We start from the raw sequence: 25,068 nt of genomic DNA, 5'->3' as shown, positions 1-25,068 counted from the left end.
GGGCGTGTGCGCGCGCGCATGCGCGCTGCGGGGTTTCGGGCGGCCGCGTGTAGCCGGTGGGGGCCGCGCCGCGGGTGGCTGCGGGGCCGGGGGCCGTTCCCGTTCCCGCTTTGGCCGCGGCTGCACCGCCAGCCTTTCCCCGGCTCTCCTCCGCTGCGGAGAGGCTTGGCAGCCCTCGCCGGGCGCGCTCAGGCCCGCCTAGGGGTGGGTTGCTGTGAGCCTCCTCTCCCCGCGCCCCCCGGGCCCTGCCGGAGATGTCTGGGGCGCGGGAGAAGAAGCGGGCCAAGAAGATGAGGAACCAGCCGGCCAGCGTCACCCTTCCCGCAGAGCCGGGACCCTGCCCCGGCGGCGGCGGGGGCAGAGCCTGCCCACCTCCAGGTACGGCTGGGGAGGGGGTTCCCCCTACCCAGGGACGGGGTGGGTGACAGCCGAGGGGGTGCACCCCCCCGGGGCTGGGTGTCCCCCCCCTCCCCGCGGCTGGGTCTCCCCGTCCCGTCCCCCCCCCGGGGCTGGGTCCCCCCCCCCCCCCCCCCCCCCCCCCCCCCCCCCGCGCCCCGGGCTGGGTGCCATCCCCCTTCCCCTCGGGGTGGGTGTCCCTGTCTCCTCAGCCCCGGGGCCTCGTCCCCAGCCGTTGGGTGCTTTAGCCCTGGTTCTGCCCTGCATCTCGTCAGCGTGCGCTTCTCTGCAATCACCCCTTTGATTACACGACAAATCCCTACCCACCCGCTGGGGTTTCTAGTCTTAAAATTAATTTAGGCGTTTTACCACATCCAATGATCTCTCTTCTCTTTCTGTCAGACCTAGGAGCCCCAGGAGGAGCTGGTTTAGCCTGCTGGCCCTATGATAAATGTGCTGGTTTTCCATCCGATCAGCATGCCCAGCCAATTTGCCTTCTGGGGCTTGTGGCTTCTCTATCTATAGGAGAGTATTGGCAGGAGGCAGCAAGGCGTTTCCCTAAAATGGCAGTGTTGCTAGGTCATTGCTGGAGCATTTTGTACGCAGGTGACCTTTAAGACTGAAAGAATCCGTCAACCTGTATGCCAGATGCTTTTTTCATTGACCTGCATCTTGTGTGCTACAGGCGGACTTTGATTTCACCCCCCCCCCAGCCTCTCCCCAGTTTCATTTTTTTATTTTGTTACCTATGTTATTTCTGGGGGGAAAATAGAAGCATACATAAGAGCAGGGCCTGTTACTGTGAGGCCTTCAGAAGCTGACAAATTGCATCTTTGTGGTTGAACAAAAAAATGCTTAAGTGTCACTGCGTGTTTAGGTGATTGAAGAGTTCCTAGGCAGACAGAATGACGTAGCAAATTATAGACAGCCCTGTCTGAAGATTTTGGAATATCATTACCAGAGTACTGCCAGATTAAACACATTTTTTCTACCTTTATTTGTAACAAGGAACTTCTAAGATTACATGGTTATGCTTTTCTGTCCTGTTAAATAGCATGCATTTTCATCCATATAACATTCTTTTGTAGTGTTAGTCAGTATCTCGGTTTTATAGGGCTGTTTCATAGGAAAGAAAAAAAGTATAAATAGGAGTTAGAAAACAATGGATCTACATAGTACCTGAAATAATTTAATTTTTCTTTAGGTAATAAGTCAGTCACTGTCCTTTGAAACTCTTCCATCTTCTGATTAAAATGTTTAGCTCCTCCATTCTTAGGCAAACTTGATAGTGAAAGAGTGTGTTTGTGGTATGAGTTAATTGCTGTCCAGTTACCCTTGCACAATTGAGTTGGGCTGTAGGTCTACACAGATTTGCTTACTGAGGCAGCATCCATCCCTCTCTCCCAGCTATTTCCTTCTCACCTTTACCTCGCTGTCCAGACAGCGCTCCTCTCAGCCATGTGGAGAACCCAGATCAGAGAGTTATTCCATGTAAAAACTATTTTTTCATCTGAATTAGTGCAGTTCTGCATGATGTGTGGTTGCGTCAAGGCTGCAACAGCATTGCTGCTGAACATAAAACTTAAGCTTTATGCTTATTTGAAATGGAAAAAGGAGGTTCTTTGCCATTTTAAGTTCACATCAATTGATGCTGCAGGAGGTAGATTTGCTCCTGGCTGTTCCTCATGCCAATGGTAGCATTTTTGGGACAATGGGATAGGCTTGTTTAAGAAGCTCATCAACCTGAAAACTGATTTTTTTTTAATCTGTTGCCCCATTTCTCTGGACATGCAGGTTGATTTTCACTAGAGAAGCTCCCTGAACTGTATGGCCTCATGTTCCCGCAAGCACTCGTCATGATGCAGGTGGAGTGGTGGGAGTGGCTGGCTGGGCCCTTTCTAGTCCAGTTGTCCAGCAGGAGCTGCCTGAGAACTGTATCTGAAGTTGTACTAGAAACCCTAAGGAAGACTGAACTGAATAGGTTGAATATAAATAGATCTTTAAGTATGGAGTTGTAGGCCCTCTTAAACTTGAAGTATTGTTGGGTGCTTATCACTCTTGAAAAGTATTCCTATACCTTAGGAAGCTTACTGTAGACTTTATTTAATTTCAATATTGATTTAAATGCTTGTACCAGAAAAGTAACTTACTGCACCGACATACATGTATCATGATTACCTTATTTATTGCTGTAACAGAAATACATGTAAGTGAGACAAGAATACATTTGCTTAGGGGGAAAAAATCAAGGGGCAAGAGGGAAAAATACAAACGTTTCTTGTTTAGTGCTAAAATTCTGACTAGACAGTAGTAAAAATCACTACTGATATTGCATAGACTTTATTTATTTATTTATTTATTTATTTATTTATTGCATAGACAAAGATTTTAGTCAGATCTTTCCTATTGGATCTGATGGAGTATTGAAGACAAAGTCTGGATTGGATACCATTTTCAGAATGTACAAAAGTTATTTAGTCTACTGTAGGCTTGCTGCAGGACAGTGCAAAAATTTTATTTCTTCGTATAAAAAAGAACTTAATTCTTCTGATTACTTTTGCAGGTATATATATAGGTATATATATATATAAAAGAGGAGGAATGTGCAATGCAATCTTACGAGGAAAAACTGTGTTTAGTTATCAGTTACTCAGACTGCTTTGCATTTCTATTAACTCTTTTTATCTCTAAACCCTGCAGGAGATGTTTGTTCAGAGCAGCAGTATCATCAGCAGAAATTTTTGAATCAGTCATCTGGGCCTTCTTACAGGAAAGACCAATATTTTGCAAAAGGACAAAACAGAGGAGAGAGAGGCAGAGGAAGCGGGGGATGGCAAGGAGGACGTCAGAGTATTTCTGAGGAAATGCCAAAATACATAACAGGTTAGTATATAAGAAAAAGGTCATGATTTTTATGTCCCGGGCAACTTGCAGGTGATTGTTTGCTGTCTATCTTTGTTTTTGTTCAGGAGCAAAAATTAGAACTGATGCTATGTTCTTCTGTTTTTCGTAATTTTCTCCAAAATACAGTAGTAGTTGTATACTGGAATGAATGACCAGCTGTTGTTTAATGAGTCCTTTCAGACCTCTGGGTTGAAAAGTTGTATTTAATTGTAATGAGGAATGTGCATTTTGGTTTCTCTTTGCCAGCAAAATGAGAACTGACAGCCATGTGCTTTTAATACAGCTAGTGAAACTGTTTTTCCCCGTGATGTGAGCTAAAGACAACTTTTCATCTAACAGAACATTTATTTAGGAGAGCAGACTAGCTTTCCGAAGTGTGGTGTTACTGTGATAGTAGATACGCTTCCATAAGCAGAAAACAAGACCAACCTCTGGATTTTATTTGATCATTTTAAAACAGTCTGTAATATGATTACTGCTTCCCTTTTTTTCCATGCAGATTTTTTTTCAGCTCTCTGAATACCATCTGAAAGATCGCTGCTCTAATTTCATCAAGAAGTACTTAATGCTAATAGTTTTATTTGCATTAATTTTGCATTATTTGCGTAAATTGTTGGTTATATCATGGCTTTTGAATTCATTCATTTATAAGTATTTGCTTCACCATATCTGTAAGCTTCAGAATATCTAAAGAATTGAATTTTCTTTAATAACAGTATACAGTATTTACTTTTATCTCAAAAACTTATGAGACCGATGTACTAGGAATACTCTACTGGAATTCAGTAATTTACGTGCAGTGTTCCCCTTTGATTTTTGCCGTTTGTCATGCTCTAATGCAGTTCTTTTCATTCCAGTTTCTACCTTTGCTCAAGCTCGTGCTGCTGAGATCAATGCCATGTTGAAAGCAGTTGCACAGAAGTCTTCAAACTCTCTAGTTTTCCAGACTCTACCTAGGCACATGCGAAGGCGAGCTATGAGTCACAATATTAAACGCCTACCCAGACGGCTCCAAGAGATTGCCAGGAAAGAGGTATAAGTGCGTTTTATAGTATTTGATAAACTATATAGTGAGCATAGCTAAGGCATAGTGTTCAGCTGTACATTTATTAATGTTCAGACCTGAGTTTATCTGCAAAACTTCCCTACAGGTTCTCAAACTTTGACTGACATTTGGATTCAAAATGCAGGAACACCTCAGTTTTAGATGGTAGCTCAAGTAGATGTCACTAACACCTGGATTTGTGCTTATTGGATGTCTTAAGAAGTTATTAGAGTAGTGATGATAAAAGGGTCCACTGCAGGAGGGGTTTATTGTCAGCTCTTCCTTGGTGAGCTTACAAAGGACACCCTAAGAATTTTTTTATGTTTTATAGTCCCTGTTTATTTCTACCATTTCTCTTCACAAAAAGACGAATCAAACATTGAGACAGTTGAGCCTTCCTCTCTAGCCATGCACTCACCCATAATAATTCAGACCTTAACTGGGTATTTGTCAAGAATTTGGTCAAGACATCACCACAGTCCTTTCTTGTTCGCTTTCTACACGTTGTAGAACCCTTAGAGTCCTACCCGACAGTCTGAGAGTCCATACTGCTTCTGTACCAGCTCAAATCTCGTGGTGTTCCTAATGTCATATTCATTTGATCATGTGGATATATTGATGTTGGGCAAAACCTTCACACAGGAAGTAGCAGATCTTACTGTTCACTAGTAGGTTTCTGAATGTGTGGGGATTTTGGTTTACCTATGGGTTCCAGTAAAACCTTGATGCACTTGTGTGGATGGGGCTTGTGTATAAAGTTCCAGAATGTTAGTTAGCCTCAAGAATTATGGAGAACTAACATCAGAATAAAGTATAACTTAATGCTAGTGCTTCCTGTATGCTTATATATGTCAGCATTTTTCTTCTACAGAAGTTTGTCCTTTTGAGGTTTACTTCGATATCCTCTCTTTTAAAAACAGGCAGAGAAAGCTGTACATCAGAAAAAAGAACAGTCAAAGACTAAATGCCGCAAAGCTAGAAGGCGCCACATAAATTTGGTAGCAGAGTTTAATCGCAGGCAAAGAAAGAATATTTGGCTGGAGACCCATATTTGGCATGCAAAGAGATTTCATATGGCAAAGAAATGGGGATACTGTTTAGGAAATAGCCCTACGGAGAAGAGCTACAGGGCTTGTTACCGCGCCATGGCAAAACACTGCCTTCTTCAGGTACCAGTCTATTTTCTTTGTTATTTTTACGTCAGTTTTCTTTGTTATTTTGCCAAGGTGCAGTAATCAACTATTCAGTTATAAGGAGTATTTCTGTCTCTTTGAAGTACTTTTGTGTCAGCTGTTAGTAACTGCTAAGTACGAAAGGAGTGATTTCATAATTGTGATGAAGGGTGGTGAGTATCAGAGGGAAGGAGATGAACCATTAAAAGAGTTTTATGGTAACTATGACTGAAATATGACAGTTTCAGTCTTCTCAAGAGCTAAGGGGTGAAGAGAATCCCTGCATCGTCTTCATGAGCAGGATGCTAGTGAAGACAGGGGCTTTGTTCCATGGCCTTCTTGGTCTGTTGGTTTGAGAGGCAGGTTGGCTGTCAAATGAGAGGAATGCCTGACAGCTCTTCTATAACTAGAGATTTTAAGTTAAAAAAGAAAACTCATTTCTCTTTGAGATGAATTTTAGTGAATAAAAAATGAGTATTTTGGGGTAAATTGTGAAGCTCTGTCTGGTCCTTCCTTGCCAGCGTCACTTTCAAGAGTTATTCTCACTTTACCGCTATCCTATTGTTTCAGGACCTATCATATTATTGTTGCCTGGAGTTGACTGGTAAAGAGAATGAGCTTCTGAAGCCACTTGCTCGAATATGTAGCATTGAGACAGGTAAGATTTATGTAGTTCAAAATTAAGTTAAGATACTGAATAGACTAAAGGATGACCCATCTTTTTCCTTTTTTTAATACCCAGCCAATCTCAATAGTAGTAACAGTTGATACTGGGCTGTGATTTTGGTTGAAAAACATAACTAAAATGTCTCGTACTAGGACCAGACATTCTGATTTTCAGTTGCTTGTTAATAAACTAATTGTGATACAGGATTAGCAGAATTAATTTCTTTTTTTTTTTCTTTTAAGCAGGAGATTTTTTTGTTTTTCAATAAGTATCTTCTTCTTTAGGATTAACATTTGAAGAGGCTAGTTGTCTATCTGGAAGATTTGAGGGTTCCCTGAATCTTTACCAAGCAGATCGTTATCCTGAGGGTATGCTTGGTCCCGTTACATTCATTTGGAAACCCAGGGATGGGTCTGAAAACAGACAGTTGTGGATCTGGGTACATCCAGCTCTCAAACAGGTATTTTTTTCTGTATAGTTTAACTCTGATTTCTTTAAAAATGTACAATACATAATACTGAAGATACCTTCTGAAAAGTGTGGAAGAGCTGGGTATGATACTTGGCTTTAGGAACTGGAAGTTGGAAGACTGTTTCCACTCTAACAATATTTATATTCTACAGCTTGTTTTTATAAAGCTTGTACAGAAGGTGCATGCCTCTGAGAATTTTTTAGTGTTTGAGCTTGTTAAATGTTTTCTAGTGTCACTTGCTTAAGGATACATTTGTAATATGTTGTTGCTTGATTCGCATCCTTCCTACTGGCACACCCAACAGGTTAAGTTTAGTCTCATCACAGGTAATCCTGATCTGGTACTTAGCTATGAACTTTAAAAATATAAAAATAAAAAAAAAAGTAAAATTTTGGGTAGTAGCAATTTTTCTTACATTAATTTGAGCGAGAATAAATTCCTAGCAACATTCAGTATTACTTTCAGCTCTTGCTAGCCAGCCCTGGACTCCAGCAGAATGAAGTTTATTCCCTTAAATTCATATAGGAAAATAAAATAGTAGAGTGTAATTCTTAAAACTGTATTTAAGCTTTGCAATGCACTGTTTATTATCGTAATCCAAACTTTTCATGTTTCTTAAGGGCATATTGAGAGAGTTAAAAACAATATTTCAGTGTTCAGAGCCTGAGGAAATCTATATTCCTGAGCCTGTTACAACATCAATTCAAGAGCAAAAACAAACAGATATTGTTCCTTGCCTTGGCAAGAAAAGGAAGATGGAGGATAAAGAAGGAGAAAAAGCTGTGCCAGTGAAAAAAATAATTGGTGATGGCACTAGAGATGCATTCCAGTCCTACTCTTGGATCTCACAGACTACTGGCATTGTGATCAGGTTTGTTTATAGTAGAGTCAGAAACCATGACCTTTAACCACTTAATACAGCTGAATTCTGGCTTAGCAGTACTGGGGAAAAATATTGTATGTTGTATGATTGCAAATTCACCTGAAATTTTCTTCTGTTTCAGTGACAGAACCATGGAGATTCTCAGATATCGGCTGATTGGCCCATTATCACACTCTGTCCTTACAGAGACCTTGAAAGCTGCTTCTCTCCAAACAGTAAGGAAATTGGCAGTTTGGATATTACTGTAATTTTGATAAGGTTTCTAGAATGTGCAAGCTTTTTGTTGCTAGAAGGAATTATGAACTACCTGGCCTTCCTTATTATAAAGTCTAACCTATGTATTTCTACTCTGTTAGCTTCTCTATATTGAACCTCTTGACTAATGCTAATCTTGGGAAGAACCCCTATCTGGATTTTAAGCCAGGATAGGAAGAAAATAGAAACAATGGTGCTGTTGAGTAGGGCTGTGTAGTTTGTGCTGTAGTGACGTATTCTGCTGAGAGGTCCAGAATAATTTATATTCTCTTTGACAAACCATAGGTCATATCTCTAAGCAAAGGGCTAGAGCACCTAGAGCTAAAGGAAGAGACACGTAAGGTATAGAAAACTTCTGCATTTTCAGTCAAATGTGCAGTTTCTCCAGGATTTAGTATTTTGTCCACCTCTTGACAGGTAGCATCACTGTGATTTTAATGGGGTTTTTTTTGTTACTTGCACCAAAGATGACGAGGCCATGAAATCTCTGGCTTTTTGTAGGAAATAATTAATGACAGAATTAGGAAGCATTGTGGATTGTTTTGTTAATTTTTGGAACACAGGTTAAACTGAACAGCTTATTGGGGATTACTGTAAAGTGGAGTATAGGAATAGACAGCATCAGGAAAAAAAATTTTGGTTTGAAACTTGAAGAGGAAGAAAGCAAGCATAGTGGTTAAGGCAAAATGAGAGTGAATTCATACTGGTAGCAAATACTGAATAACCACTTGAGTTTAATTAGTTGTGTTGTTTTCCAGGAGATGGCAGATTCAGAGACAGGACTGAATAACTGGTGGGTAGAAAACTGCAAGGACTCTGAAAAAGTATCGCTTCATCAATGTCAAAGTGCTATCTTTGAGCTATTAGAAGGTATTTGGGCATATGGGTGCTATGGGAGGAAAGGGAAACTCTTAAACTCCAGTAGTCAAAACTGGCATACTAATAAATTGACTTCAGTTTGGAAATGCTTATTTTTTTCTTGATCAAGAGAGTGATGCCGTTGAGCATGTGCTTAGGTAATTACTGTGGCACATCAAAGACTCAGGAGGTGTTACATTAAGTTTTTTAAAGGGAATTTTAATCCCCTGTGTAGTCCAAACTCTCAATGTATAAACTGAATCTTGTTTCTTATCTTCATGAACTTAGATTTGAGATTGCTGGAGGGATACAGTCTGAGATACACTCACACTCTCTCCCCCCGTACACACCAAATTAAGGCAATAAGTTGTACCATACCTCCACAGATAAAATGGTAGGCTCCTACCCAAAGTAAAAGTGTTACACCTTGCTTTATATTTTTGTTTCTAATAAATAGTTGTTTATTTGGCTGAGTTGTAAAATACCATAAAGTTAACAACATCTTCTCACTTTCTAGTGCTGAAGCAGGTAAGGAGCTGGCTTTGGTAGATCTCACACTATACTTGAGCTATCCAATGTGAGGCAGTTAAGTAGAGATGAGGTAAAACTTCAAAAACATTTTTCAATTTAATTTCTTTAGAAGACAACTGTAGGACAAAGGTTGGTTGTTCTTTAAGAGATGGCTCTTTAAGATATTTACCAAATGCAAAGAATGAATTGAGTATGTAAGTTGTGAGAGTGATCTCCCTTCTATGCTAAGCACAAATGTAATTGCAAACTAAGTCTTACACTGCTATTGTTGTCTTTTGTTATTGGACACTTAACAAGCATTGGTGAGTTTTCAAAGCACGTTAATTTGAGTATTCTGGATTGCTTCTCTGGCTTATAGTGGTATCACATCCTGCAGGCAAAATTGCACAAAATGGTGCAGAAAAGATGTAGTTTCATGGCAATGTTCATCTGTGTATTTTTAAAGGGATAAGTTCACCATCAGAAATGCCACCAGGTACAATACTGGGCCTCACTGTTGGAGATCCTCGAGTCAATTTGCCAAAAAAGAAGACAAAAGCTGTGCCAGACTTTGAAAAATACCAAGGTAAAATGCCTTGCTTATATTATGCTTCTCCTGGAACTGCCAAAGGCAAGAGATGCAGTTGCTCTCAACACTTTTTTTTTTTTTTTTTTTTTTTTTTTTCATTTACTGTCATCTCCTGATTGTGTCTTGCTGTTTTCCTCTACAGTTTGCTTTCAGAATGTTTCCTTCCCCTTTCCACAGCCCCTGGCAGAACAGAAACAGCTTAAAAGTTGCATAGGTTTTAGAACTGCAATTTTGAGGGAGGGACATGCACCAAAGCTGGTCTTGTGCTCAGTGGAAGCCTCTGTCTGACCATACAGATGATCCAGGTTCGAATCCTGGCAAGGCCAACCAGGTGCTAAAAGCTACTTCGTAAGTTTCTGTTTGGTGTTCAGGCTTCCTGATGCTGTTCCTGGTTTATAGCCCTACAAGGATGAAAGTTGTGGTTCCATTGAAAAAAACTAGCATCTCAAGATTAGCGTTTCAAGTGGCCAAGATGCTGGTTATGTTAAGAATGAAAAATGCATGACTTCTGAAACTTTCATTTCAGTGCTGACTTAGACAATGTTTCAGTGCAAAATTCAAAATCAGTTGGATGTGAATGTCCTTGAAAAATGTGCAAGAGTATATGCAGTATATATGCAGTAGGGTTTGGAAGCGCCTACACAGCACTGTACACAGTTAGGTTGACTGGACACAGACTGCTTCACCTAATACAAGAAACATAATAGCCAGTTAGCAAACAGTAGCAAATAGGACAAGTTGAAGGTTCCAGACACTTGAAAATACTTCATTTCCTTGATAGTGTGTTTGCAAGACACTAGAATAATCTAGCCTTACCTTTTTCCTTAAGTCATGTTGAACACCTATTTCAGTTACTGTCTTTCAGCTCTGCACAACTCTGTGTTACTTGGATTTTCTTACGTCCTCCTATCTACCCTCTGTATCTAGACAGCCTTTCTCTCCTGTAAATTAGTTCTGCTCAGCTAACTTTATCATCATTAATGTTCCTGTTGGAAGTTCTGCAGCATACATGACCTCTACTTTGGTTCCTTTCTGCTGAGAAGTAAGGTGAGCTATGTAGCACTTGTTTACAGATACGGGTTTGAGTTGGTAGAGGACTTAGCAACTACAAGAAGTAATTCAGCTCCCTTCATTCTGCTTGTCATGTCTGTGAAGATGTGTTCAAGAAAGCAAGATCAGCGGAAGGCATCTAGGCATTGGAAATGTCTCATAGTAGTTTCTGTCCCACTGCCAGAGCTGGTTATCCCTCAGGAAAGAGGGCCATGGTGAAGAGGTAATGATGTAAGAGAGGAAGTCAAGGGGAAGAAAATACCTATGCCTGTGTTCCTTTAGCTGGCTAGAAATGGCCTTTTGAGGTCTTTCTGCTTGGTGTTACCCTTCACTTGCAAAAATCTAAACCACAAACTTTCAGAACATCTGGTGTTGGTTTCTGGTTCCTTTCTGAGCATTGTTTTTTTTTTTTTTTTTTGTTTTCATCATGAAATTAAAACTCTGTGTCCTCTCTGACTTTTATTCAGGAGAGAGAGAAGGTTCTTGCTCAGCTACCAAGAAAAGGTAAACTGTGATACCTTCTAATTTAGGTTCTGCTAAAGAACTTGATGTTACAACAGTACTAAATAAGTTGAGTAGGCAGAAAGATGAAAGAAGACGGAGAATACATCTGTCTTCTAGTAGAAAATCAAAAGGACATCATGGTAAGGGAATAGAAGCAGTTAAAGAGAGAACAGGAGGGACTAATGGTTCAGCAGGGCTGCTGTTTTCTACTTTGCCCACTTGAGTGACTTCCTAATGCTGTGTAGGAAGAGTTACAGGATCATTCACAATCTCCTGCGTACTCATTACACATGCAGTGGGGGAATCCTGTGACTTGGTAGCTCATCTCTCCAACCTGAGGAACTCAAGACTGAGGTCTGACACATTCCTGTCTCCATTGTTGAGTATTCTTAGGTGTTAGTTGGAAAGGGAGGTGTCATGGTTTAACTCTGGCTGGCGACTAAGCACCATACAGCCGCTTGCTCACTCCCCCCATGGTGGGGTGGGAGAGAGGATTGGAAGAGTAAAAGTGAGAAAATTGGTGGGTTGAGATAAAGACAGTTTAATAGGTAAAGCAAAAGCCGCACACGCAAGCAAAGCAAAACAAGGAATGCATTCACCACTTGCCATGGGCAGGCAGGTGTTCAGCCATCCCCAGGAGAGCAGGGCTCCATCACACATAACAGTTACTCGGGCAGACAAACGCCATCAGTCTGAACGTCCCCTACTTCCTTCTTCCCCTAGCTTATATATACTCAGCATGACATATGGTATGGAATATCCCTTTGACTAGTTCAGTCAGCTGTCCTGGTTCTGTCCCCTCCTAATTTCTTGTGCCATTCCAGCCTTCTCACTGGCTGGGCCTCAGAAACTGAAAAGTCCTTGACTTAATATAAACATCACCCAGCAACAACCAAAACCATCAGTGTGCCATCAGCGTTGTTTTCCCACCAAATCCAAAACACAGCACAGCACCAGCTACTGAGAAGAAAATTAACTCTGTCCCACCTGAAACCAGGACAGGAGGCTATTGTTACTCTCCAAAGACTGTTGTTCTTAACCTGATTTTATAGTTGACTGTGACAGCTACTGCCTGTGCTGTATCTCTGCCTTAATAGGCCACCTTGCTCAAGTAGTTAAAAGCAGAGAAGTTACTTTTTTTTAAAATACTTCTAGAAATTTAATCCATGTTAGATTATTAAGCTCAGATGCTTTTATAATTTTCTAGTTGGGGAAGACATTCAAGTGCATTTAATTATCAGTGGTTTTGAAAGAAAAAGTAAAATTCCATATGTGTAAATAAAAGGAAGCCTAGACACAACGAGTTACTGTGCAGAATGCATTTTATGTCTAATCTGTTCTCTTTATGCAAGCATTATACTTTCTTTCCACTATTCGCTGTTTCAGGACCTATTATAAGGTCTTCCTGTATTCTGTCAGCTTAGTTTGTAATCTTGGAGTGTGGGGTCTTGTTGCATGTTTTACTGCCTCTATACACCACTTCGATTTATTGCTTTTTCCTATAAGCCTCCTTGATTGCCTGGAAGGCTTGCAGGAGTTAAAAAAATCAGTTAAATATCTGAACAACATTTTGAAGGCTGCTCAGTGCAAAAGAATCACCTCTGAAGAAGTCTGTAAGCCACACGTGGCTAGGAACTGGCAGAGTGAGGAAACGCAATGCTACATGCTGATTCTAGCGTTGTATGCTTCCCCAGGACCTGTTATTGGCCACATTTGAAGACAGATTACGGACATAGCCAACAAGAATCTGATCAGAAGCAACATGTTCCCAAAGATTATTCTGGTTTGATTTAGTATTTTAGCCAGCATTTTTCCAATCGGTTCTGTCCTCTCATTTTACTGGTTCGTTTGTCAAGGGTAACCCAGGAATGGAGACTGTCCTTCAGTTTTGTGAAGGGCCATTTGTTTAACCAAAAAAGGAAGGAATTTAATCATGGCATATCGTATACATCACTACAGCAATAGTATTACCAAGATTTCCACAGTAACACCCACCCAATAAGAACACTTCTCTAAGATCTGTAATTCCATTTGTGTGGTATTAATTTGCCCCTTCTGTAAGAATAAATCTTTTTACAAGCCACAGAACTACAAAAACTTTCTGAGCCTTGGTTTTGATATAACATTACTCAGATGTCGTCATACAGTGAGATGATCTTTATTTAAGAAATGTTAGTAATCATTCATTTGCCTTAATGACGTGTTGACTGAGCAATAAAAAGGAACTTCTGCTGTTTTCCCACACTTTTTCTACCTTTTTGCTTCCTAGACATTCAAATACTACTAGGATTAGTATTAGTAAGATTGAAATGGCACTGTGTATGTTAGTAGATTCTATATGTGCTTTAGCCTCTCTTGTTCTTTAATGTTGTATGAAAGCGAACTGATTTTCTTAGGAAATCTTTACTAACTTAAAGATGCGTGTTTGTCAAATGAGTGAATAGTTTAGGTAAGTTACAGCCACGTCTTTGCTTGTGGATTGTCATACATGCAGTGTGTGAAATGGTACGCATCTGTCCTTATCCCTTCTTTTTTTCCAAATGCTGTTCTAAGATATGCCTGTGTAGTTTTTTTCCCTGTAACATGCTAACAAATGAAATGTAATATCAGCCTCTTCCAGTTACTCTCACTCTGAATGCATATATGCATGTGTGCAAGCCATGTGTTACAGACATGTGCTGATGGGATTTAATCAAAGAACTGTCCTCATTTCTTCAGGCTGGGGAATGGAAAGTTTGTGAATAAATTACTTTTCACTGCCTTCTCAGCAGGTTTATGCCTTCTGGAAGTAAAGACTCCCAAGAAGCAGTCAGTGCTTGCATGACTGCAAATTAGTTCTGTTCTTTCCTCCATTTTAAAGTACACTTTCAACATTTTGATGTGCTTTTCCTGTCTTCTATGGGAGAATGCAAATTCCACTGCTTTAAAAACTACTCAACATGGAATACGGTAGAGCTTTTAAACAATCAGTGTATGAGAAACATAGAAGGAAAATGTGTCATGAAAGATAAGTGAGCTCAAGTTCCTTCTGCAGACACACAGCCTGAATCCTTGCCTGTGAACACGCCTCTTGCATCAGTTGTGCTGGTACCACGTGCCACTACACACATACGGGTCTGAACGAGCAGTGCTTACATTTCTAGTTTTTCTGCTATGCCCTCACAGAGGGAGGGAAAAATTTCAAATAGAAGAACTATTAGCTCTTAGGCCTGTCTTCTAAGACTGTTAAGATAATCAGCTACACACATCAGAACAGCTTGAAATGGAACAAAACTTTCCTCTAGCTGCTTGTATTGTCTAAGCACCAGCCATTAACACCAGTAGAAACAGGTAATGTGCTGATTGTCCCTGAGCTTTGTGTGCTTAGTAATCCAACTCCCTATTTCCTATACTACCTTTAACATCTGCTATCATCAGCAACTTATTCATCAGTAGGGTTATTTCCCCAGCAATCTTGGTGGGCTGAAGAAAACAGAAGAGAGGTAAGAAATAAGAGAACTGGTATGAAGATATGGGATTATGAGTTGAGTTATAGTGTGCTTAGTAGAGAAATTTAATTCTCCAAGTTCAGTGAGGATCAAGGAGAAAGAACATGCCAAGTGAGAGAAGTATATTTTAGGGTAGTGAGGGGGATATTGGATGTACTGTGGTGATGGAAAGAGGCTGACTTAAAAGGGCTTTCTAAAGTGGAGGAAAAAAAAATATTAATGCCATTATATAATATAGAAATTGTAAAAAACTCCAAGAATATGACAAGGACAATCTGAACTGTGGTAATAGAAAGAAGTGGTAAAAAACAATCAGAGAAAGTTACAGTGAATAATTTACCATTGAAGGAATTAGAACATTTAAGTACTTTAACATAAAGGGATTCTGGCGTTCACAAATGCTTTCTGCACAGAAGATGGAAAAGTCACTTTCCTTAACCTTATGTTTGCTTGTAATTATGTGCCCTTCTGCCTTGGTTATCTGTAAGAGTCAGGAAGGAATTCCCCACCACCACTACATGGTTTTGTTGCTGTCTTTTTTTCCTCCTCCTTTTGAGGCATTGATACTTGCTGTATCTCCAGATAGAATGTGCTTTGCCTCTAGGAGTGTTGAGCTCTTAGTTTCTTGCTTGGGTTCCTGTCGTAAATCTTTGGTCTGAGAAGGAATTCTTCTAGCTGAATTGACAGGATTTCCTTTTTAGTTATATTGTTCTTGATTTGAAGGAATGCCACCCTAATCTGGTAATTTCTTTATAGTTTTTATGCCACCCTAATCTGGTAATTTCTTTATAGTTTTTCTCCCTCTCACGTAAATGTAACTCATCAGCAAGAATGTATAGCAAGTATCAGCTTAATAGCACTGTCAAACTGTCGGGAGTGCTGCTGTATTTAAGATTTCTTTTGAAGTATTTTGCAACTCTTAGTAATGGTGACATATTTAAGATTATAGCTTTTAAATGAATAATTACTGCAATTATATTCAGCAGTACCTATAGTATTGTTAGTACTACTGAATAATTCCTATGTTCTGTGCTTAAAGTCTTTGTCAACTTTAACTGGAAAAATCAGCTGAATCTTCTTTTGATAGACGAAGTGATTTTAAAAAACAAACCCCAACACATTATGTTCCTTTAATATGTAAGACTTATAGATCACAGAATTACCAGCAGTCCCTGTAAGTTTTAATTGCAGAACTATTAATCAGTTCACTGTATTGTTTATTAGTAAGAATTATTTCACTTAAAATATGGATCAGCATGCATTACGTACTGTACACAGAAGGCTTTTAATCGATAGATCACCAAAGGCAGGTATACATTTTCTCTGCTTTGGTTAGATTGCAAACTGAAGATGAGAGAGATTTATTTCATACTTCAACAATCAGTGTTAAAGTGTTACTTATCTTCAGTAATGCACGCAACTGTTGGTTTGTGTAGACATAAGCAAAGAATAGTCCCTTCCTTGAAGCACAGAGCCTGGAAAGATCTCGAGTGGGAAGCTAGTGCTAAATGAGTAGTTGCATGCTAGTCATATCCATAAAAATATTTCCTGTATGTACATTTCATAAAGGTCGTCCTTGCTTCTCTTACAAGTTTACTTACAAAGCCTGAAATATATCAGTCTAATGCTGCTCTTTCTGATTTTTACCAAACCTGTTGAGCTGTGTGCTCTGCCTGAAAGGTCAAATGCCGGAATATTAAAGGTGGCTTGCTAAAGATGTAATTTACATTGCCAAACGTGATGTTATTTGTAATAAGAAATGTCTGTAAGAGAACACCATGTTAATGCTTCTAACACTAAGTCTTTCATATTTTGTATTTGGAAAACGTGATAGCAAAATACTCCAGAAGCAGTGATGCTTGTTAAGCTTTTAATAGTCTGTTTCCTTAGCTGTCTGCTCGTTGTACTTACGGTAATGGAGTGGGTTTGGTAATTTGATTCTGAAGACACAAAAAATATTTGAATTTTGTTTGAAGGTTCTCTTCTTTTGTAGATAATGATAAAGTTAGGCAGCTGTACCTGGAGGGTGTACCTGTAGACTGTGCTCACAGCTTTATCTGGGACCAGGACATCTGTAAGAACGTCACTGAAAATAAAATCTCAGAGCAGGTAACTAAGAAGGTAGATTGCCATGAAGGAAATGGCTAATGGTCCATAGAGTCCATAGAACGGGACTCTTGAAACTTGTATAAATCCAAAAGCAGTAGTTTCCTAATGTCATAGTATCCAGCTGCTGAGTTGTTATTCTGTAGCCTTTGTGTAATGTTCTTGCACAGCTATTCTTCATGATTCAATTAAAAGAAAACTTTTTTGGATTGTCTACGGGACTAAATAGCTGTATGTTTATTTGTCAGAAGGGTTTGGAATTGGATTTCCTACATCCCCTTGACTCGTGCAGCAGGTGAAAGGGATGAAGTGGCACAGAGAGGCTGTGGCCATTCACTCCTCAGTCATAGCCAGGATAATTCTGACAAAAGAATCACAGAAGTTGGAAGGGAATAAATCCCTCTGGTTCTGAACTGCAGCACACTCTGTTGTGGGTGTTCTGGGCAATAACCTGTAATTTGTAGGGAGCTTTAAATGTGCTGTTACAGGTTTGAAATCTCCTATCTTGACATTTCTGTTGACAATGGAGGAGCAACCCATAAAATGCATGGGTAAAAAGATGATTTAGTTGCAAGAGATGATAAACTTTCAGCACTATTGTAATAAAAAAGAGAAAATATTTTTATAGCAGAAACTTCTCTCTAATTATTCTTTATGAAAATTAGTTTTGTGCTCTTTCAAACAGGCTGATGTAGTGTAAAAAAGGCAGAGTACGTATAAAGTAGTACACTAGCGCAGTTTTTGTCTATGACAGTGTTCTTCGTGCTGTCATGAAAGGTAATGTTTACCTTATGAAACACCTGATGCAGAAGGGATGTGTAAAGAGGCAGTCTGATGGTCTGTTTTTTTATAAATGTATTCTTAATGCGGTACAATGAGATAAAACAAGTGGTGATTGACAAAGCCTTGGAGCCAGCATGCTTTGTATGAAACTGTTTTGTGACCAAATGTTCTTCTCATCTCCCTGGATGTAGTTCAGATTTTCTCCATGTATTGACAGACTGTCTGAAAGCACCTGTTCGGTCTAGTCTTGTGCACAAATCTCTAAATATCAAGTTGCAATACTTGTTTTTCCTCCTTCATCTGTGCTGTATATTTTTGCTCTGAATTTCAGTACCTGCTCTCCATCAAGGTCTGTGCAAGTAAGAAGGGGAGAAAAAGGGTGCTTAATACCTTTTTTTTTTAAAAAAAAAAAAACAACCAACACATTTTTCATGTCTTGATGAAGGTAATTTCAAACATGTAGCATGTTACTCGTATATTTTTCCTACTTATAAGCTTACCTCTTCTCTGTATCTTGGAATAGTATCCGGAAGAGGGAGAAATGATTACTAACTTATGGGAAATGTCTCCTCCTTCTCAGGATTTAAACCATATGAGAGCTCAATTACTGGTACCTGGATCACACCTTGATTTGGGTCCTTCTGAATCTAAGATTCCTATACTGTTGGTGCAGCAGCCAGGGAAAATGGCTGGAGAAGATCGACCAGGATGGGGGAGTGGCTGGGATATCTATCTCCCAAAGGGCTGGGGCATGGCTTTCTGGATTCCTTTTGTAAGTTTTTTTCATTGCACATTGCAAGTAAATATGACAAATCATATAATTTGGTTCAAAATAATAGTTTTTAGAGAGTGTACTTCACATTGTGTAACCAATGCGCAATTATAAGATTAAAATCTCACTTTAGAAGAGGGTGTATGAACTGGTTGATGACAGAGGCTCGGTCTTAAAATCTTAAAAATAGATAATAGCTTTCCCTGTCTTCTGTTGGGTGTAACTGTGCCCACAGGGCAGTCTAAAGCACGAAATCAGAGTGGGGAGTAAGGAGAGAAAACTGTTGCTATAGCTCTTTGGTTTTGTGTTTCTACAGGCACATGCCTCTAAAGAGAAACCATTTGGTGCCTGCTGCTAATCCATTTCAAGCTTGGCTATCTCCACCACTCTGTCAACAAATTGATAGCTTCTGGTTTGGGAGAAAGCTTGAAACACAAAGTTTGAGTTAGGCTTGAACGTTCCTCCAGTGCTGTTTGGAGCATCTGGCTGTGGATGTTTAGATGGCAGTTTTAATGTTTTTTTGCAGTTTAAATTTATGCTTTTGAGTGTGCAGGGGGATTAATTGCAGTGATACCTAATATACAGTTAAAATAAATTGGGCAGTGACTTCTTTGAAGTAATACGGCATTCTTGGCAATGTACGAGAACAGAGCCTGTGAAATTCTTTTCAGTTCTGTTGATGGTTTTTCAGAATTAAATATAAGAGCATGACTAACATTTTTGTTGAAAGGAGCATCTAGAACTCTGAAAACCATACTTAAGGTAATTGTTATGAAAGCTAAAGTGACAGATTTCCATTTTCTAAGGCAGTAGCTTCTGGAGCATTAATGTTTTGTTTCAGTTAGGAACCCGGAATCAGTACAAACACTGCTTTTTTGGGTTTTGGTTTTTATAACAGATATATCGAGGTGTACGAGTTGGTGGCTTGCAAGAGGCTTTAAAGCATTCTGAATATCAAAGAATACCTCACACTCCAAATGATTTCCCAGACTGCCAGGCAGGAATGCAGTTTGCCAAAGAACTGGAAACCAGTCTTCTTGAAAAATTCAAACGGTAATGTTAACTTAAAAATTGATTACAAGAAAGAAAAAAAAAATGGGTACTGCTTAAAATACTCCCTTAATTACCTTTTGTGTTTCTTTAGACTTGGACTTTTTTGAGATCTTTCACTAGTGTTTTAAATCCTAGTGTATAAAAAAGAAAAGAATCCTAGATATATTTAACAGAAAAGCTCTGCTAAATAAGGCATAGAAATTAACTAAAACCTATTCCCAGAGGTATGCTCAGTTATGAGGCTATAACAAGCGTATATGAAAATAAAATAAAGCTATTTCAAGCTCCCCTAGCAGTAAGTGAGGGAAGAAGTAGGAGAAGGCAGAGGCAGAATATCAAAGTGTGTCCTAAATGTTAAAGAATAAAGTGAACAAAGAGGTATATTTCAGTGTCCAGCTTTTAAATACCAGGTATTCTGAAGTTTACCTTCATTTTCACTGCAATAAACACAGAACTCTTAACCATGAGCATGTAGTAGCTGGAAGTGTCCTCTGCACCAGCTGGTGTTGGTTCCCCTTCCTGCTAGGAGGGGCACGTAGGAGAAGTTCAGGGGAAAAGGTGGTGGTGGCAGTCACAGTTGATAGAAATACCCAGCATGGCTGAAAGGATATGGTACTCGGGAATAGAGCAGTGTTGTCTAGAAGAATAACTAAACTTCTTGTTTGATGACATTACAAAGGGAACGCACAGTTAACTTTCTGTTCTAAGTACTTGGTTTTGAAAACAGAAAACATTATTAGACCAGCAGGACAAAGCAGACCACCTTTTGAAATGCTAAGGACTGAATAAAGGCCCATGAAACAAATATTCTTACCTACTTGATTTATCGTTTAGACGTCCACCGGCAAAAAGGGTAAATTATGTCAAGCTGGGCACTCTGTCCCCTTTCTTCTGTCCTTGGGGGCAGCTGACAAAGAACTGGGAAGGAAGAATGAAAGCTTCAGGAGAACTTTTACATCCTTCTTCCCCACACCCTGAGCGCTGTGCAACTGAAGGGCATAGCTTTTGTGACCCCGAAGCAGAAGTACTCAAAGAAGCGTCCCCTGAGACTGGTGAGGTAGAGACTATGGAAGTAACAAGCTCCGAAGGGGTGCTAAAGACAGAGGATGTTACAGGCACCCAAAACTTTGGTGAGAGAGATGAAACTATGACAAGTGACTTCATTGTTCTCAGGTATGTCAAAGCGATGCGTGCATGTGAGGTGTTACTTCTTTATTGGGAGTTACTGAATTGGGGAAGGCAAGAGCTCAGCCTTGATTATTAGGATGAGAGAACTATTTGATCCAAGTACAGTGAGGAGAATAAACAGGTTGCTGTTGAGTGGAAGTGCTTCTACTGCGTTTTCCCAGCAAACTTTGTGACTAGATGAAGTAAATATCTTAAATGTAATGCATTTGAGTTCAGTGTGGTTTTGGAGTTGACATATACTTTGTCTGCTTCCAAGTGGATGGAGCTTTTAGAAGCTCATGTTTGTGATTTTAAAACTGTTGCTGTGTAAATCAGCTTGCATTCTCTTTTCTAATACAGTATCACAGGTGGTTCTTGCACTGCTTAGTAAGGTCTATAAAGAAAATAGAGAATCCTCTGCATTCCAGTGCAACACATGAGGGCAGCAACAGTGTTTGTTAAGTGCTTGAATGCAGTCTTTCATTTTTGTGTGGTTGTCAGGGGAAGAAAACACTGGCAGTTCTGGGCTGCATTAACGACACTGAAGGTTTTAGAGCATTTGTGATTCAACAGATTTGGGGGGTTTATAACAAGTAATACCTCCTTCTGAAGAAATAGCCTTGTACATGAATTGCACTCACCCGTGTGCTTTTTGTGCTAGAAGTGATACAAATACTGGCTTGGAAGGTTACAAAAAGCCCTAGGGCTTTTTTTAATCGTGTTCTTGTAAATATGTGGGATGCTGGATTTCTGTTGTACTACTTGTTAATAACTATCCTTGATGTTTGTTTGTAAAAATTTTTAATAGGAGTGAAAAACTACTAATGCAGTTATCAGCCTGGTGCTATCCCACTGCTGGAAAAGATCGGCGTGTCCGCCTTGTTTCTCGACTGGGACAGAAGGAAATGACTGAAGATGTCTTTATGCCAATCTTGATGAGCTATCCAAGGGCTCTCGTATGGGTCACCTTGTCTCTCTTGAGAAAGGGGAACCCTGAATTACATGCCATGATTTGCATCCCAACAGAAGATGACTTGCTGCATCTAAGCAAAGACAAACTCTTCTGTGGTCCTCAGGAACCCAAACATTGTGACATATTCAAGCACAAGGTACAGAAATTAAAAGAGGAGAAGAAGAAGAAAAAGGATAACAGGAAGGCTCTAGAAGGTGACCCTCTGAATGTTCCAGATAAAGAAACAACTGAGGAGCATGAAGACCTCATTCTTGGTCTTTGGTCAGGTGCTCTTCCAGATGTTACTTCCCACTGCTCCAGAACTCTCTTGGGATATGTCACTCGAGGGGATTTTTCCTTGGCTGCGGGCTGTGGAGAAGCACTGGGGTTTGTTAGCTTGACAGGGTTGCTTTATATGTTACACAGGCAGCCAGCAGATAAAAAAGGACTCGTTTTGTTAAGAACTCCAGCATCTTTACAGTACAGGTTTGCAAGACTTAATATTGAGGTTTAAATATCATTGCAGCACAGTAGAACACCAAAAATACCAAAGAATGCCTGTTTTGTCTTCTGTGGCCTTTCTGATATGTCTCAAATTTGAGGTGGTTCTGAGCCCAAACAACATCTTGAGGATTATGAAATAATTAAAAAGCTTTGTAGCATTATTCATGAAAATAACTAATGCATAAACAGACCTAGTATTACTTTTGATGTCTGCATTGCTAAGGATCTCTAGCAGTAACGCATCCATTATCAGGGTCTGCTGTATCTGTAAAGAAGTATATGGTTAATTTTTCACCTCAGAGCAGTGGATGCTGTAACAATACACAGAAATTTTTGTGTTGTCCTTTCAGAAATCTTTTGGTCAGATGGATTGTAACTTTCCAGTGCACTTTCACACATAGGTAACTGCATGTGATCTGGACCCGTGTATATGGCAATTGGCTTCTCACAATTCTTCGTGTCTGAATATGTGTGGCTGCAGTGGAACAGCTAAGTAGAGAAACTAGCACAGAAAGCAGAAGGGTACTTACTGTGGTGGAGCATCTCTGTGCTTAAATGAAATGCAAATAAAATATAGCCCAGCTACATAATCTTGAATTATAGCAACTGGAGCTCTTAAATTGGAAAGTATAGCAATCTCTCTCTGTAGTCTGAGAGAGAAAAATATTTTTGAAAGGTAATAATCCTTTCAGATGCAATTTGCTGCTGGTGGGTCAGCATACATTTTTTGTTAATAATAGGGGATATTTTGGTTTCTTAAAAATGAGATTATTTCTGTACGGAATGTGCTAGGATTGAAGGTTTCTTCATGTTGCAGTATGGTTTATGGATGTTGTTCAAACAGCCATAAAACTTGTAAAGTATGCTAGAGAGGTGAAGGGAGAAAAGTGTTTGATTTGACTGGGGCAGTGTGGGTTGGCTGGTCGGTTTTGGTGGTGTTTGGGGTTTTTTTTAACAGTAGCCTTAAGCTTCTAGCCATTCTTGAGTTAAGCAGCTTGAAAATGAATTTACAGTGATAAACAGTAGTTCAGTAGCAGTGTAATACAAATATATGCCAGTTGGTAAAATTACCCTGAAATTATCATGTACAAATAAAATGTAATCTATTCTTGATTCAGGAGTCTACTGGCTAAGTTTGATTCTTTAAGACATTTAATATGGATTAGTTAATGGCTTTGTCTTCCAAAGTATCAGTCTGCAAATTAATTCCCTCATTCACAGTTTTGTTTGTAAATGTTTTAGGTTAATAGGTTCACATTGGTTGAAGTTGTTTGCTTGGAGGAAGGATTTAAAATATCTTACCCCCACAAATATTAAAGTTTAGGGCCATTGTGGGATTAAATATGGCACACATGCAGAAGGATGAATATCTCTGATCACAAGGGAAGTATTGGAAGTGGGGCTGGTTTTGGTTTTTTTTTAAGTCTTCAGAAGACCACTTTAAGACTTGTGTGCCAGTTCAGAGTTAGGCAGCACGTGGGACAGAAAGGTGCAGCCTCCAGCACAGCTTGGACCACAGCTCCATGAGAAATGATGCCAAATGGCTCCAGCATCGCTCACCTTCGGTGCACCTGATAAAGCAATCATCGTTCCAGAGACATCCCGAGAAGCATCCGCACAAAAGCCGGCAGATGGCCCCAGAGGAAAAGCTTGGTGCTGCGCAGGGCTGGGATTCACAGCTCCTCGCCCTGTGGCTGCGAGTGCTGCAGCCTGTAGGTATGTGTGAATAAGGAGCCCCTTAAACGTTGCAGCCTGGCTGCTCTGATCAAGTTCTCTCGTGGTAATAATCCTGGATTTAATGAACCATTTGAATTGTGAGCCCAATTGAAATATTTCTAGGGTCAGAGTTTCCAGAGCTGTGCTTCATGGGAAGAAAAGAGGGGAGGTGATGTTTATATGGCTTTCCCCCCACCCTCGCCTCCCTTATTTAAATACATATTTTCTTGCCTCACTAGACCTGGCTTGTATGTGAGAAAGAAAGAGGAGAAGCCCTCTACCCAAGCTATCATTTTTTCTTTTCTGCTTGTAGATCTTTTGTTCACTGAATTTTTCCCAGGTTTTTTTTTTTTTTTAAAAAAACCGAAACATCTGGAGTCTTTTTTCTTTTCCTCCTATTGGTAATTTCTGCCAGGTTTTCATTTTGACACTTCCTGTTACTTCTCTTTGATTTCCATTCTCTATTTCTGATTTATGATCCTTGTCTCTGGTGAGCCAATGAACAGAAACTGGAATCCAAGTGCATCCTGTTCTGTGTATCTTGTAATATTGTTACACAGTTGTTTTCCTTTAAGTCAATGATTTATGCCTTAAGACTTCACTCTCCTTGTAAAATGCACTGCAAGCCCGATAAGTTAAAAATGCTCAAAACTCTCAGCCAAAGTTTGTCAGAAAAATACTGTGACTTTATGTAGCTGCAAGGAAATTTTTATCTGTGGTTGGGATTTCCAGATTCGGAGTGTCTCAAGGGTGAGTTAGTCATAAAAACTGTGTCAACACCAGATAATCAAACTGTGGCTAATTAAACCTGTGTTATAGTGCATCAGCTGGACAGTATGTCTGTGTTCATCATGTTGAATCAGGTGTAGCTTGCAGCATACATCTGTTCTTGGGCTGTATCGCACTGCAGTTACTATCTCTTGCTTAACTACCCCGGAGCATCTGGATCAGCTCCTGTGAGCTCTGATACATGAGCGTTTTTGGGAACCCAGGAAGCTCTCACCCAGTGAAAGAAGCTCTCACAAGCTCTCTGGCTCCCATGCTGTTCCCCAGATAAGTTTCTCAAAATGGATGCCAGCCCGAACCCTTAGCTCTCATTTCTTGCTTGGCAAGAGCTTTTGGAAGCTGAAATGTAGCACAGAAGGCAATTCTGGCATCATCTGTAGCACTGTGAAGAGCCCAAATGCTAACGCATTGCTCCTGTAGCTCTTCCTATGGCTCC

General features: G+C 39.9%; 1 protein-coding gene across 2 annotated transcripts; it reads left to right on the top strand.

Moving 5' to 3' along the window:
• Positions 1–38: 38 nt before the first annotated feature.
• Positions 39–23,243, top strand: POP1 (POP1 homolog, ribonuclease P/MRP subunit). Of its 2 annotated transcripts, none has more exons than XM_055800055.1 (15): positions 39–378; positions 3,097–3,279; positions 4,158–4,333; positions 5,266–5,514; positions 6,088–6,175; positions 6,469–6,644; positions 7,310–7,527; positions 7,661–7,754; positions 8,553–8,664; positions 9,629–9,748; positions 16,787–16,902; positions 18,263–18,454; positions 19,353–19,507; positions 20,342–20,680; positions 21,483–23,243. In XM_055800055.1, exons 1-15 carry the CDS (start codon positions 255–257, stop codon positions 22,138–22,140), a joined length of 3,000 nt encoding a protein of 999 aa, XP_055656030.1. In that variant the 5' UTR covers positions 39–254; the 3' UTR covers positions 22,141–23,243. The 2 variants fall into 2 exon arrangements, with proteins under 2 accessions (XP_055656030.1, XP_055656029.1); XM_055800054.1 differs by having other exon boundaries at positions 7,277–7,527.
• Positions 23,244–25,068: the final 1,825 nt, after the last annotated feature.

This window comes from Falco peregrinus, chromosome 3 (assembly GCF_023634155.1).
Source record: "Falco peregrinus isolate bFalPer1 chromosome 3, bFalPer1.pri, whole genome shotgun sequence".
In the NCBI taxonomy this organism is placed as follows: domain Eukaryota; kingdom Metazoa; phylum Chordata; class Aves; order Falconiformes; family Falconidae; genus Falco; species Falco peregrinus.
The sequence above is the reverse complement of the archived record's forward strand: the minus strand, read 5'-3'. Positions and strand labels throughout refer to the sequence as shown.

What these genes read in the sequence shown, in the direction of transcription:
- POP1 (XM_055800054.1), top strand. Translation starts at nt 255, where the DNA reads ATGTCTGGGGCGCGGGAGAAGAAGCGGGCCAAGAAGATGAGGAACCAG. An exon ending in AAGAGATTGCCAGGAAAGAG is followed by an intron (nt 4,334 to 5,265) that starts GTATAAGTGCGT and finishes TTTTAAAAACAG; the next exon opens with GCAGAGAAAGCTGTACATCA. An exon ending in AAAATAAAATCTCAGAGCAG is followed by an intron (nt 16,903 to 18,262) that starts GTAACTAAGAAG and finishes CCTCCTTCTCAG; the next exon opens with GATTTAAACCATATGAGAGC.